Here is a 16,321-nt window from a genome sequence, read left to right as displayed (position 1 = left end):
CCCCGGCGTGGCCGCGGACGTGGCTACTGCAGGGGCGGATCTGGTAACCAGCGGGCGGGTCAGTACACCTCCACACCCGCTGCTTCCACTTCCAAGCCTTCCTAATCCGGACTTCAGGGAGCACCCCACGCCGGTAGGAGGCAGGGTTCGTCATCACCTCCACCACTGGCGCGAAATCACATCGGACAAGTGGGTGCTGCAGATAATCTGCCAAGGTTACTCGCTCCCCTTTCTGTCCTCCCCTCCAGCCATGCCACCTCGGTACCACCGCATGGCGGAAGATCATTTGGCTCTTCTCCGAGTTCAGCCACCTGAGCATCCCGCAGGATTGCAGAGATGTCCTTGCAAAAGCTAGAGCTGTCAGCACTAACAAAACATACTCACTAAAATGGAAGCGATTCTGTTCCTGGTGTGTGGATCATGGCTTGCATCCCTTCCATGCCACTCCACAACAGCTGCTGCCATACTTGTTACATCTTGCGCAATCAGGCCTTGCGCATACATCCATCAAAGTGCATCTTGCAGCAATTTCAAGGTTCACGAGAACGGCTACGGGCCCTTCTTTGTGGGCGGACAGACTCATCAAACAATTCCTGAAAGGTTTATATAGGTCCTTTCCACGACCGCGACCTGTTCCTCCATCGTGGCACCTGAATGTGGTTCTCCATCAACTAATGAAGCATCCCTTCGAACCCATCCATAAGGCAGACATCAAGTTCCTATCTTGGAAAACGGCCCTCCTCCTGGCACTAACCTCTGCTAGAAGGGTCAGTGAATTGCAGGCTCTATCTGTTCAGGATCCTTTCCTTCAATTTCGAGAGGACAGAGTAATTCTGAGGACTAACCCTCGTTTCATTCCAAAAGTCCCCTCGGACTTCCATCTTAACGAACCAGTGGTGCTTAGATCGTTCTTTCCGAATCCTACCACGGCAGCCGAAAGAACTCTACATTCTCTAGTTTTGAAGAGGTGCCTTAAATTCTACATTGATAAGACACGACACTTTCGAAAGTCAACACAGCTCTTTATTGCCTTTAGTAGACCAAGACTGGGCATGCCCCTGACGAAGCAGAGCATCTCAAGATGGATCTCTTCTGCGATCACCTTTTGTCACGACAAGGCTGGGCGACCTTTAGACTCACGTGTTAAAGCTCATTCGACTAGAGCCATGTCCACATCGGCAGCGTTGTTCGCTGGAGTGCCGATATTGGACATTTGCAGAGCGGCGACGTGGAAGTCCCCGCACACCTTCACCAGGCACTACTGCCTGGATACTGAGCTGATGAAGGATGCAGCAGTGGGCCGAGCAGTGCTTCGCCATCTATTTCAGTAAGGTGAGCCCTACTACATCCCTCCATCCTTTACGGGTATGCACATTCTCTTATTGTATGTATATTGCATTGCATTTTGTGATTTATGGTCATGTGATATGCTTTATCTACATGCTTGTACCTGATGTTCACACAGAATGTGCTTTATGTATTGCTCGCTACTTTGATTCAGGCATGTGAATCTATGAAAGACACCCAAATACTGGATAAGAAATGCGTTACTTACCTGTAACTGCAGTTATCCAGTATTAGTGTCTTTCATAGATTCACATGCACCCTCCCGCCTCCCCTGGCAGGGCTCACCTTTCTCTCTAAGGAGTTTACGCCTAACTAGCTTGGTGCGTACGAAAATCTGAGAGACTTGGGCTCCTGACAGGAAGGTTCTAGAAGGAGGTAGTAGCTGATTGGCTGTTTCACTTTATTTGGTCCTTTTTTACAAAAGGACCCAGATAGGCCACCAAGGTGGGACCCTTGGGGCCTGCTCTGTTTGGTCCTTCCTACAAAAGGACGTGGATAGGCTACTAAGGTGAGACCTTTGGGCCTATTCTCTCTATGTATGTCTCTAGGACATTACTTTTTTATATACCGGAGGCTCCCGTCTCGACGACGGGGAATGATTCAGGCATGTGAATCTATGAAAGACACTAATACTGGATAACTGCAGTTACAGGTAAGTAACGCATTTCTTACCACTCTTATCCCGTCATATATATTTTATAAAACGTTTTATAATTAATTTGTTCATAACATTGCAGTTTTCCAGCATAGACTTCTTGTAGATTCCTGTGCTATGCACCTATCCTGAATTGGGTCTCAGCCCTGTCAGGAGTGAGTATATGTTAGCACGCTTTCTTAGACGAAAGGTCAGGGTTTCATTAGATGCACAGAATTTCTAGATTGGCAATAAACCGCTTCCCCTGATCTGAATTGGTCACATTCTATTAGCAATGTCGTATTTTTTCTCTTGGTGAGTAGTGGGTGTTTGTCTCTACTTCAGTCTGCACCGTTGACCAATTAGAAGTGCATAATAGTGAATAAATACGTTGTAGATATCGGTGATGATTGCTTTATTCAAAGGGGTCTATTCTGCAGAATTACATAAACCTTTTTTTTTCTATTGAAGGCAAAGCAGAGAGCAGAGGTTCTCCAGTCAACACAGAGATTCTTCTCAGAACAGCTGAACAAACCACCAGGAAGCAAACCTCCCAGGACAGATGTTAGTGAAGCAAGACCACCGGAAGTTCTGGCCAACCCTTCCATCGCCGCACAGGAGAAGGCAGAGGAGAAGCCTGCCACAACGCCACCATCAGCCCCAACAAAGCCCATTCGAACAGGACCAATCAAACCTCATGCGATAAAACCAGAAGAAACCAAATCCTAAAAGGCCAGGGTTGTTAGCAAGCTGTATCCCTTACTGTTTTTTGTTTGGGTTTGGATATTTTAAAAGGTAAAATATTACTGATGGCAGCAGAAGGCTTAAAAGGCTAATGGAAGAAATGGAATAAGTAGTCCTTTTTTTTCACCATACTTTTGAGCAAGCGTAAGGGACAGATGCGTGGGCTGACTTGCGTTTCCTGAGGAACGTTGTAGTAGACCTGGTATTGTCTGGTTTATAGACTTCAGCTTGTCTGTGGTCTTGCTGCTGTTAGCCTGAGCTTTGTGGACGGTGGCATGGTGTCTGAGTCGATTATGCATTTCTATAATGTATAGACCATGATAGCAGCCAGGGTCTAGGGAGCGATGTTGGAGATCACCAGTGCGTGATTAGCAGGACAGGCTCTCCTCTTTGCGTACCACGGACCTGCCATGACTCATGGCTCGTGGGAGTACATAGGGGATCACTTAAACTCCATGGAGTTGTTTCTGCTTTTATTTAAAGAGATTTGATGCTTTATTGATTTTGTTTCGCAAATAAACTGAGATGATTAAGAATCGTAACTAGGTCCCCTTTCAGACAAACATCCAAAAATTTATATAATTATTCCGGTTGACCTGTTCATTTCTGCAATCTTTTGTCCTTTTGAAAAGCAATGGTTGGCAGTTACTCAAGTTTTTGTTTTAAAACTAAATTAAAAAGATAGGCGTGTTTTTAAGTAAGCACATCCGATGTCTCCTATTTCACGTTAGTTTAGTGTACTACGCACTCCTAGGGCATTAGTATGAACTCCATTCTGTGCTCTCCTTGACCCTCGTTGAGGGAGTCATCAGAAATTGGCCAAGAGCCAGTGACTTTGCAGTTTGCTATGTACCGATCTATTCAGGTTATCTATTAATTAGCTTTGAAAAATGTTTTTAGCAGACTGCCTGCACAGATGTCGAGACTGTAATTCTAGAATGAAGACTAGTCAAAATTGCTGTTTCCATAACGGCAAGATTGTGCTGTGCGCATCGAAGATCATGCTAACTGTGTCCTGTCTACCATCAGTGGGTCAGCACCACACCTTGGGCCAGAGGCAGTTATTTTAGAGTATTTTTCAATTTTCCTTCAAAATTGAAATAATGTAGACTGTACTCCTGCTTCATTGGATCGCAGCATACCCTCATGTCTTTTCATTATTTTTTTTTTAATTTGTTGAGGGAAAGCATTTGTCAATTTCAGGGCCACAGATATTGTGCTGAAATTCTAATCAAGTGAAAACGATGCCTTTTTTTTTTTTTAAAGAATAAAACATTGCATTCTCATTCTTGCAGGGCAATACTGTACTATAATTCAGTGAATGTAAGATAGCCTGTACCTTTCTCCATACTAAGTAGTGGCTGTGCCAGACAGGAGCTGTTATAACAATAATGTTTGAGAAGGCTTCTCTGCTTTCATTCCATATGACGGTTTAGGTAGTTGATAAAGACCTGGTACCACATAAGTCGCAAGAAAATGTTTCTGAAATCTGTTTTCTTTTTCCTCCTTTTTTTTTTTTAAATCACAGAATGAGCTCGAACATTTTCTGTATAATTTTGGTCCCCTGACTGCAGGGGCAGCAGAAGTTTGTTGCTGCTACAATGCCCAACAGGTCTCTGTCGGTTGCCCTTTTTTTTATACATACAGATTTATATATATATATATATATAAATTGAATGGTTTTGTTTATTTTCCTTATCTTTTTCAGACTTCGGCAACTTTTGATGGGGTGGGGAAATCGAAACTGTACTGTGTTCTTCTGCTTCTATGTTCAGTTCGCACTGTACAGAAACTTTAACAGCCATATTGGTCTAGAGAAAATGTTAACTGCATTTTTTCCATCTGTACAGGGAGTTAATGCACCATATGAAATACTTAAGGTCTTTATTTACATTATCTCGGTTTGATTACAGAAACTAATAAAGTATTCTCGAAATAAACATTGGGCTTGTGATTTTCAAATGTATTAGCAGAAGGTATTTCTTAGTGGACAAAACAGACACATCCGGTCCCTTATGCAAGTGGTAATTACTGTGAAATTCAAGTTTGGCTTGTTTATTTACATAGCATGGGGTTTTGCACAGAGATGCATGCACCACTTAATGTCCATAGGAATTCATTATAAGCCTACAGTGTAGACGAACGTGGACTGAATGAAAGTGTGATATCCAAAATGTAGGAACAAATAATGTAGGAAGCAGTCCGATGTGTAGTGTCCCGTCTACAACCTCATTGCATTTCATAACTGATCAGTCTCATGCTATTGGCCGACTGGAAGGGCAATTTCACTTGGGTGCATGCCCGCCCGCATGATGCTGTCTCAATCCCGAGAGTTTAGGATTTTAGCTATCATTGGTTGCGGGGGCTCACCAGGTGGAGGGAGCTGCATTATGACCTGGTGCACTTGCTCCATAATGATCAGATTACCCTTACTGATGATTTATTCCTATGTTTCAGAAATTGTGTCACCCACATCAAACATCATGCGCAAGGATGTAGCATTCCCTTAAATTGTTAAGTGGGTATTGGGGCTATTTTGTTACAAGACCCAATGACAAAGGAACTTTAATCTGTAGTATTTTACCCAAGGACCTGGAACATTGCAAAATACAAAAATCAACTTATAATCATGATTTTCAATTCAATTTTGTATCTGAAAGAGACACGTTAGTATTAGATTCCTTACCTTAGAATATCCCCAGACGTCCGACTGGATCCGGAAATTTTTGCGTAGCAGTACCCTTGCGCGTCGTCTGCGGCTCCGCGTCCGTCGTGGGCGCCGTGATGACGTTGTCTGAGTACTTAGACGCCGCCTCCGCGTGCTGACGTCAGTTCTTCTTTTTTCCGCGCCAGCAGCGCAGATCCGGAAAAAGTGGTACCTTAGTCTCTTTTTGACTAACTCTTTTTGATCTCCTTTTTCGAGTCTTCGACTCCGAAACGGTGCCGGTAGGGATGCCTGGTTTTAAGCCCTGTGAGGATTGCGACCGGCTGATGTCGGTCACGGACCCTCACCGTCGGTGTCTCCACTGTCTAGGCGTCGACCACGACGACAAGACCTGTTCCGACTGCCGGGCCTTGACTTCGAAGGCTAGACGGGAGCGGTCCCGTAAGCGACTCGAACTCCGGCAGTCAGCCCCGCGCCAAGAGAGGTCCCGGTCCGGACGGAGGTCGAGGGACCGGTCGCGGGAGCGGAGCCATCATAGCTCCGGGAGTCGACATCACTCCTCAGGGTCGAAGTCGTGAGGTAAGCACAAGAAGTCGAAGAGACGTCATCGCTCTTCCGACTCCCCCCGACGCTCACGCGACGCGGCCGGGGGTTCAGGTGGCACCACGGCTCCTTCTGAGTCGCAGGCGCCGCGCCTGGCTTCATACCCTACGGTCCCTGGGCCTAGCGCGACGCCGGAGGAGATCGAGCGGTTCCTCATGGCCATGAGGTCCCTCTCTCCTCAGACAGGCTCCGCAGCACCTTCGGGCCCAGCGGCCCCATCTGGGGGTGCTTCGGCTCCGACGACGCCTTCGGGCCCGGCGCCGCAGGGCCCCACTGGATCCGGTTTCGGATCCGGGTCGTCGCCGGTGGATTTGACGACCTCCCCGGCGCCGACCCCTCAGGTGTCACCTCCGGCGCCTTCCTCGACCCGGTTCCGGCGCCGGTGCGGCGCCGCATATGACGCCGTTCGGAGAATTCATTTTCCATGAACCGGCCCCATCTTTTCCTAACCCTGAATACCAGGAGATGGGTGATGAGGAGGATTGAGAGGGGTCTGAGGACCCTCTGGCACGTGAATGCCAGTCTCAAGAGGACTGGGCAGAGGAACTTGGGGAGGCCAGTGGTATAGACACTTCGCCTGACACTGGCTTTGTCTCGGCTCCTACCGTGGCTACGGAGGAGGGGGCAACCTATAGTGTGGTGTTGATGAGGGCGGCCAAGGCCTTGGGCCTTGAGCTCCCCGTCGCGGCCGTGAGGACTAACCTCCTCACCGAGGTCCTTAAGCCGCAGTCATGCTCGGCCAAGCCTCTGCTGCCGGTTAATGAGGCCTTAACCGACGTTCTTTTGGGCACTTGGTCCAAGCCCGCTACGGGTTCACCCGTAGATAGGAACGTGGCCGGACGCCACCGTCCGGCATCGGTCGACCCATGTTTCCTGTCCACCCACCCCAGAGAGCCTGGTTATCCAGGCCTCCAATTCCCAGACCGCGTTTCCGTCGGCTCCGCCGGACAGGGAATCCAAGAGGTATGAGCAGTATGGTAAAAAGATCTTCTCATCCCTTAGTCTGGGACTACGGTCTTCCAACACCGCATGCCTCTTGGGCCGTTACACCCACTCTCTGTGGGATACGGTTGCAGAAGTGCTGCCAGAGTGTCCGTTGGAGGTACGGGCCAAACTCGGCCAAGCCCTTGTGGAGGGCCGGGATGCAGCCAAGTATTCTATCCGGTGTGGGCTGGACACCACCGACTCACTAGGTAGAGCAATGGCAACGACAGTGGCGGTCAGACGTCATGCCTGGTTGAGGTCCGCCAACTTTACGACCGATGTCCAAAACACACTGATGGACATGCCGTTTGATGGCTGTCGTCTTTTTGGCGACAAGGCAGACCATGCGCTTGAGCGCTTTAAGGACTCCAGGGCTATGGCCAAGTCCTTGGGCCTCTCGGCCCCGCGCCAGCAATCGGCTGCCTTTCATTCCTTTCGTGGCCACGGAAGGGGTGTACCCACACGTGCTGCCAGCCACGCTCCGCAGGGTAATACCCAACGCGGTGGCGGCCGTGGAAACCGCCGTGGTGGCGGTCGGGGACAACGGCGAGGTCAGTCCACACCTTCCCCCGCAGCATCCGCCTCCAAACCCTCCTAGTCCGTGCTTTCAGGCCCATGTGACGCAAGTGGGGGGCAGGGTTTACCATCACCTCTCCCGCTGGCGCACCGTCACATCGGACAGGTGGGTGCTGCAGATTGTCCGAAGGAGCTACTCCCTCCCCATCGAGACGACTCCTCCAGCCATGCCACCGCAGAACCACCGTGTATCGGGGGATTATTTGCGACTTCTGCAGGAGGAAGTTACGGCCCTCTTGGCCAAGGGGGGGCCAGAAGTAGGGTGTGGTTGCTACTCCCACTACTTTCTGGTACCCAAGAAGGGCAAAGGGGGCCTACGACCTATCTTTGACCTACGGAACGTCAACGACTTCCTCCGGAAGGAGAAGTTCAAAATGCTGACACTGGCTCAGGTCTTGGCTGCCCTGGACCCGGAAGACTGGATGGTAGCGTTGGACTTGCAGGACGCTTATTTCCATATCCCCGTCCTGCCGGCCCACCGGCGCTACCTGCGGTTCACGGTTGGCCACGAGCACTTTCAGTATACCGTGCTCCCCTTCGGCCTTACCAGCGCCCCACGGGTGTTCACAAAGGTGATGGCGGTGGTCGCAGCTCATCTGCGCAGGTTAGGGGTTTCAGTCTTCCCCTACCTCGACGACTGGTTGTTGAAGGCGAGCTCACCCCAGACAGTCGTCAGCCACCTCCAGACTACGGCAGATCTCCTGCACCAGCTGGGGTTCTCCATCAATGTGCCGAAGTCACACCTGTGCCCCTCTCGGAAGCTCCTCTTCATCGGAGCGGTTCTCGACTCGGCGCGGTTTCGGGTGTTCGAGGCATGTGGGCTGCTAAATTCATATCTTAGCATTAGATCGCCGCCTAGTGTTGGGTCCGGATGATCGCACATTGTTGTCCTGGAAGAGTCTTCGAAGTATCCTGAGATAGGTGGCTCCTCCCCTGGACTACAGTGTGCATGGGCATCGGCTCCATCCCCAGATTGTTTTTTTCCGCCATTGGGTTCGGATGCGGTCTCGACGTCTCTCTGTCGGAACCGAGAAAAACTAACTTTAAACGGCCAAAAGGCCTTGTATTCTTTGCGTCGGTATTGTTTGCGTGCGGTCTCGAGTTCTTCCGTCTCTTGGAGTCGGAATCAGCAGAGTGCTTACACTCTTCGGACATCGGGGCCTTCTCATCGCGACACGACTGCAACTTTACAGCATGGAGCGGAGTCCGTTTCAGCTCTGTCCGCTCTGTGGGTCCAAATACCCACATATAGACCTGCACCCGGTCTGTAACAAATGCCTTTCGCCAGACCATGACGACGGCAACTGCAGGGCCTGCGCAAGGTTCAGGTCCAAGAAAACACTCAAGATTCGGTGCGCGGTGCGCCTTGAAGCCAGACAAGCGGCCCCAGATCCAGAAAACATCTTCGGCGACCAAGAAGACGAGGACCAGAGCCATCATCTTCAAATCTCCCCGCCCGAGACGGAGGTCGAGGCAGATCCAGAACACGACGACGGAGTCGGGGGTCAAGGCCTTGAATACGTCGAAGAGGTAGGGGATGTCGAAGAGGTTTATGGGGCCGCGGAAGATAGCTCAGGGGACGAGCTATGCCCCGAAGGTTACGAAGATCGGGATCGGGTCACGGGATCGCCTGTCGGCCTTACCCTAGACCCCGTACCGCAAGCCACGGCCCCGCCTTCCGGCCCGGCCACGGACAAACTTGCTGGGCAGCCCATATCGAAACCGAAACCTACGGTATCGACTACACCTAAAATGGCCGACCCAAAATCGAAACCGAAACTTATGGATTCGAGCACACCTAAAATGGCGGCCGTACCAACTAAAACGACCAAACACGCTGCTTCATCGACTCCGTCGACCTCCGGTCCACAGAAGTCGAAGAAATCTGTCGATTCCACAGTGTCAAAATCGGCGACAGAGGAGGGATCCTCTAAGAAGGGTGGTCGGCACGGGTCAACCGCTGCGGCGCCGTCAAAGCCCGCAACAGCCAGCGAAACGGCTCCGGTTCCGACTGGGACTCCGTTAGTCGGACGCGTGGTGGAGACGGAGCCGACAAAGTCACACGGATCGAAAGCTGGTACATCTGCGCATCGGTCCAAGGACTCTGGGTCGGCGGCTGCGGCATCGTCGTCCAAGACTCAGAAGGGCCAACAGGACGTCGGATCCGAGGGCAAGGTCAAGACCTCCTCGTCGGCGCCAAGGGCCGCTGTAAGTGACGCGTCCCTCGTCGCCGCTTCACTACAGAGAATCAGGGAGAAGGCCTCTGCTACGCCGGCTCCGATGCCATCGCCACAGAAGCCGATGGACATTCCGGTGAAGCCTGCGGGTAAACTTCTCTTCCTTCTGCCGCCAAAAGAGACGCCGAAGGCCTTTTCAACAAAATCGACGCCAAAGAAGTCGGATTCTTCGACGGCAGGGGCACTTTCGAGTCGGTTACTCGACTCTGAAGAGGATTCGGAGCGTTTTATCGACGCAGACACGGGCAAATTGACCCTTTACAAGAGGAGGATCACTTCACAGCCAGTGGACTCCTATGTCATCCCCCTAAAGAAAAAAAGGCTTCCTGAAGACGCTTCAGGCCTCATGGAACCTATCCAGCCTCCTCCAAGAAGGAGCCCAACTCCTTCCCCAGAACACTCTGAGGGTGAAGGATATGTTGAAGATGACCAATACACTTTCCCCATCAATGAACCAGATGCACAACCGGATTCATATGATGACATTAGTGACCAAGGCACCCAAGATGTGGGGCAAGACCCACAGCCTTTCACTGCACGTGCATCCCCAACAGAAGATTCTGCAGGTTTTCATGCACTCATTGAACGGGCAGCTGCTAATCATGATGTGGACATGCATGCTGACCCAGTAGAAGAAGACTTTCTATTTGACACTTTTTCAGTCTCTGAACGGACAGTAAAGACACTGCCTATGCTCAAAGGGGTCCTCAAACATGCTGCGGACATCTTTAAGGAACCTACCAGGGCGAGAGTGGTCAATCCACGTATCGAAAAAAAGTACAGACCAGCACCTGCAGACCCTGCATACATTCGGGGACAGTTGCCGCTTGACTCCCTGGTGGTCGCAAATGCCCGCAAAAGGGCCAACTCCCAAACAACGGGTGAAGGTCCTCCCCCGGATAAGGAGTCCAAAGTGCTAGAGGCAGGAGGCAAAAGAGTAGCTGCACAGGCTGCCAATTTTTGGCGTATTGCAAATACACAAGCACTCTTGGCACGTTATGATAGGGCGCATTACGACACCCTAGAGCGGGTTTTAGAACACCTGCCTTCGCAGTTTCAAGAGGGCACCAAACTGCTTATAGAAGAGGGAAAACTGATCTCCAACGCAGCCATAAAGTGTGCACTTGATGCCGCAGACACAGCAGCTAGGGCCATTAACACTAGCGTCATGCTCAGACGGCAGGCGTGGCTCCGCATATCGGGGTTTAAACCTGACATTCAGACAACCATTCTTAATCAGCCAGTCAATCCTGATAGACTGTTTGGTCCAGATGTGGACACCACACTAGAAAAAATTAAGAAAGACACCGAAACTGCTAAGTCTATGGGGGCCCTACAATCACAACAGTTTCGTGGCAACAATTTTCGTCGCTCAGGTGCACGTGGAGTCACCAGAGGACAGATGGGTCAACAGTCACAATTCTCCAGAGGTGGAGCACAATCCTCGTACCCCAAGCAAAACAAAGGGGGTTACCGAGGAAACAGTACCAGAGGACGTGGAAAAGGAAACAACAACTCCCGCTCCTCTGCCCCAAACAAACAGTGACTCTCTGTCACTGCCCCCCGACCACCTAACACCTGTCGGGGGGAGACTACAGCAGTTCCTGCCCGTCTGGAAAAACATCACCACAGACAGGTGGGTGCGACAACTTGTCCAGTACGGTTATTGTCTAGAGTTAAAGTCCACTCCACCCAACATTCCACCAAGGCAACGGCCTATGTCCGCAGAGCATTTGCACTTATTGCAGCAGGAAGTAGTGGTGATGCTGCAAAAAGGCGCTATCGAGCTCGTGCCGGTGGAGGAGGAGGGCACAGGGGTATATTCCCTGTACTTCCTTATTCCAAAGAAGGACGGATCTCTCAGACCCATTCTAGATCTGCGTCCCCTCAACCTGTATATACTATCAGAACATTTCCATATGCTTACACTGCAACAGATTCTTCCCTTGCTAAAACAAGGGGACTTCTTAGCAACCTTAGACCTCAAGGATGCTTATTTCCACATTCCACTACACCCGTCCCACAGAAAATACCTCAGATTCACTATCCAAGGCAAACATTATCAGTTCAAGGTCCTACCCTTCGGAGTGACCACAGCCCCAAGAGTGTTTACCAAGTGTCTGGCGACAGTGGCGGCGCACCTCAGGAGGCAGAACATCCATGTCTACCCCTACCTAGACGACTGGCTCGTTCAAGCCAAGTCGGAACAACAGTGCGCCGCGGACATGTCGACTACCATTCACCTCCTTCACGATCTGGGCTTCTCGTTGAACTACCCAAAGTCGCATCTTCAGCCGGCACATGTCCGGCAGTTTCTGGGTGCGACGATCAATACCCTGACTGCCATGGCTCACCCAAACCAAGTCAGGATAGACAGCATGCAGTCTCTAATCCAGAAGTTCAGACCACAACACTCACTTCCAGCGAGAGTGTTCATGCAGTTGATAGGCATGATGGCCTCCTGCATCTTCATAGTCCCTCACGCACGGTTACATATGCGCCCGCTCCAGGAGTGCTTAGCAAATCAGTGGACACAGGCTCAGGGACAATTAACAGACCTAGTGTTGGTTACCAGTCGGGCATACGACTCTCTGCATTGGTGGACTCCACACAACCTTTGCAAGGGCCGACTGTTCCAGGAGCCAGTGCCACAGATTATCCTGACAACGGACGCATCTCTCCAGGGATGGGGAGCTCATCTGCTCACTTACACCGTGCAGGGACTATGGACGACGCAGCAACAGAAGATGCACATCAACTATCTGGAACTGATGGCAATCTTCATGGCGCTCAAGTCCTTCATTGTACATCTGTGCAACAAGGTAGTGTTAGTCCGGACGGACAACATGACCGCGATGTACTACATTCAAAAACAGGGGGGCACCCACTCGCCACAGCTGTCTCATCTGGCTCAGGGCATGTGGCGGTGGGCCATTCAGAGGAACATCTTCCTCATGGCAGAACACCTCCCGGGCAAGGACAATCAGATGGCGGATCTGCTCAGCAGATACAGCCATCAAATGCACGAGTGGGAGTTACATCCGTCAGTACTCCTCCCGTACTTCCAGCAGTGGGGTCATCCGGAGATAGACCTGTTTGCAACAAAAGAAAACGCAAAATGCCAACACTTTGCCGCCAGGTTCCCTCACCCACAGTCGCAGGGGAATGCGATATGGATGAACTGGTCAGGCAAATTTGCGTACGCTTTTCCGCCAGCCCCTCTGATACCGCTGGTGGCAAGAAAGCTAAGGCAGCACGCGATGACTCTCATCCTGGTTGCTCCAACGTGGGCGCGCCAAGCATGGTACACCACGTTCCTCGAACTCTCAGTGGTGCCGCATCAAAGACTGCGCCTCACGCCCAGACTCTTGACGCAGAACCATGGAGAAATTCAGCATCCAGATCCGCAACAGCTCAACCTGGCGATCTGGCTCCTGAAGTCCTAGAGTTTGGATACCTTAACCTACCTCCAGAATGCATGAACATCATCAAGGAGGCAAGGAAGCCAACTACCAGAGCATGCTATGCTGCAAAATGGAAGCGTTTTGTCATTTACTGTACAGCCAATGACATCAACCCGCTAGATGCATCTATCCCTAACATCATTTGCTATCTGCTACATCTTTACAAGTGCAATCTAGCGTTCACTTCTATTCGGATACATCTATCCGCCATCGCAGCTTATCTTCAAAATAGGCAGCATCTCTCTGTTTTCAGGGTGCCTGCTATTAAAGCTTTCCTTGAAGGCCTGAAACGAGTCATTCCCCCAAGAACACCGCCAGCTCCGGTGTGGAACCTCAATGTGGTCCTCACCAGACTGATGGGACCACCATTTGAGCCACTGCACTCGTGTGAACTCCAGTTCCTAACGTGGAAAGTAGCTTTCCTAATTGCTATTACGTCACTGAGGCGTGTTAGTGAGCTACAAGCGCTCACAATCCAAGAGCCATTCATTCAGATTCATCCAAATAGGGTAGTGCTACGTACTAACCCCAAATTCCTTCCGAAGGTGGTGTCACAGTTTCATCTCAACCAAACTATTGACTTGCCGGCATTCTTCCAAAACCCACAAACGGTAGCGGAAAGAATGCTCCATACGTTGGACGTACGGAGGGCGTTAATGTACTACATAGACAGAACACAACACTTTAGGAAAACAAAACAACTTTTTGTTGCCTTCTCACCACAACACAAAGGCAACCCTATTTCCAAAGCAGGAATAGCCAGGTGGATTGTTAAGTGCATCCAAATCTGTTATCAAAAGGCCAAGCGCACGTTAACGATACCCCCAAGGGCGCACTCCACACGCAAATTGGGGGCATCCATGGCTTTCCTAGGGAACATTCCTTTAGAGGACATTTGCAGAGCAGCCACGTGGGTTACACCACATACCTTTACAAAACACTACTGTGTTGATGTGCATTCCAAGCAGCAGGCTGCTGTAGGACAGGCTGTTCTCAAGACACTTTTTCAGGTTTCTGCAGCTGGCACGGGCAACCGCCGCTAATGGAGGGACTGCTATGTATTCTATGCTAAGATATGAATTTAGCAGCCCACATGCCTCGAACTGAATATGCTACTTACCAGTATGCATCTGTTCTTGGCATGTAGGGCTGCTAACATTCATATCGCCCACCCTCCTCCCCGGTGCCTGTCGCAGCTGCAGATATACTATTGTATTCAATCATTAGCATGGACATCCTTTACACTTTTCACTCCATCTTCTGCCACAATGGCGAAAAACAATCTGGGGATGGAGCCGATGCCCATGCGCACTGTAGTCCAGGGGAGGAGCCACCTATCTCAGGATACTTCGAAGACTCTTCCAGGACAACAATGTGCGATCATCCGGACCCAACACTAGGCGGCGATCTAATGCTAAGATATGAATGTTAGCAGCCCTACATGCCAAGAACAGATGCATACTGGTAAGTAGCATATTCATTATCCACCCGACAGCGGGTCCTGGATATTCAGGCTCTGATTCCCATCTTTCAGCCGTTATCCCGGGTCTCGGTCAGGTTGACGCTGCGGCTTCTGGGGCTGATGGCCTCCTGCATCCTACTGGTGCATCACGCCAGGTGGCGGATGCGGGCTCTGCAGTGGGCCCAGCATCAGGGCAACCTGTCCGACCACGTCCTGATCTCGGAGGGCACTGCGAGACAGCTGCAGTGGTGGCTCACGGACCGCGATTGGGTCAGCGGCAGATCCCTCTCCCTTCCCCAACCGGAGCACGTAGTTGTGACGGACGGGTCCCTCCAGGGCGGGGGAGGCCACATGGGAGAGGCGGAGATCAGAGGCCTCTGGTCTCCGGCGGAGGCCCGGCTCCACATCAACCTTCTGGAGCTGCGGGCTATCCGACTTGCGCTGAAGGCATTCCTCCCCTCTGTCCGGGGGAGTGTAGTGCAGGTGTTCACGGACAACACCACCACCATGTGGTACTTCAACAAACAGGGCGGGGTGGGGTCGTGGACCCTTTGTCAGGAGGCTCTGCGCCTCTGGCAATGGCTGGAACGCCAGGGCGTGACCTTGGTGGCTCAACACCTGGCAGGATCTCTGAACGCCAGGGCGGATGAGCTCAGCTGTCGGTGCATGATGGATCACGAATGGCGTCTGAACTCGGACGTGGCCCAAGGCCTCTTTCAGCAATGGGGAGAGCCTTGGTTAGATCTATTCGCCACCGAAGAGAACGCGCAATGTCATCAGTTCTGCGCGTTGGAATTTCCAAGGCGGCACTCGCTCGGAGACGCTTTTCGTCGCGAGTGGAGTTGCGGTCTATTGTACCCCTTTCCGCCTATACCACTTCTGCCCAGAGTGCTGAAGATCAAGCGCGACCGGGCCCAAGTCATCCTTGTGGCTCCGGACTGGGCACGAAGGTACTGGTATCCAGAGCTACTCAGTATGTCAGTCGATCCCCCGGTTCGTCTGCCTCTTCAGGAGGACCTTCTGTCGCAGCAACAGGGGACGGTCCTCCACCCGAACCTGTCCAGTCTCCACCTCCATGCTTGGAGATTGAGCGGCGACAGTTGAGGCCATTTGACTTGCCTCCTGAAGTCTGTAACGTCATTCTGGCAGCCAGGCGTCCCTCCACAAAGTCGGTATACGCCTGCAGGTGGAACAGATTTGTGGCATGGTGCACAGCAAAGGCTGTGGATCCTCTTGCTGCCCCTCTCTCTGAGGTTCTTCTCTTCCTTCTTTCTCTTGCCCTGCAGGGCTCTGCTCTGGGCACTATCAAGGGCTACCTTTCTGCCCTTTCAGCCTTTCTGAGGCTGCCTGATCAACCCTCTTTGTTCAAGTCCCCTATTGTAAATAGATTTCTAAAGGGCATCACACACCCATTCCCTCCTGTTCCGTTTGTGATGTCTCAGTGGGACTTGAACCTGGTTCTTACGTTTCTGATGTGCGCTCCCTTTGAGCCTCTTCACAACTGTCCTCTCCGCCTTCTTACTCTGAAGACTGCTTTCCTGGTTGCCATCACCTCTGCCAGGAGAGTGAGTGAGCTCCAGGCCCTTTCTTGTACTCCACCTTTCC

The 16,321-nt window shown here is 51.3% G+C and overlaps 1 protein-coding gene across 3 annotated transcripts in view; it reads left to right on the top strand.

Moving 5' to 3' along the window:
- Positions 1-4,665, top strand: part of PRRC2C (proline rich coiled-coil 2C) — a 1,522,187-nt gene extending 1,517,522 nt beyond the window's left edge. For all 3 annotated transcript variants that reach the window (XM_078642844.1, XM_078642853.1, XM_078642862.1), the window contains one exon: positions 2,453-4,665. In XM_078642844.1, the coding sequence (XP_078498970.1) occupies positions 2,453-2,710 (258 nt within the window). In that variant the 3' untranslated portion in view covers positions 2,711-4,665. The remainder of the gene's footprint in view (positions 1-2,452) is intronic.
- Positions 4,666-16,321: the final 11,656 nt, after the last annotated feature.

This window comes from Lissotriton helveticus, chromosome 1_1 (assembly GCF_964261635.1).
Source record: "Lissotriton helveticus chromosome 1_1, aLisHel1.1, whole genome shotgun sequence".
Classification (NCBI taxonomy): Eukaryota; Metazoa; Chordata; class Amphibia; order Caudata; family Salamandridae; genus Lissotriton; species Lissotriton helveticus.
The sequence above is the reverse complement of the archived record's forward strand: the minus strand, read 5'-3'. Positions and strand labels throughout refer to the sequence as shown.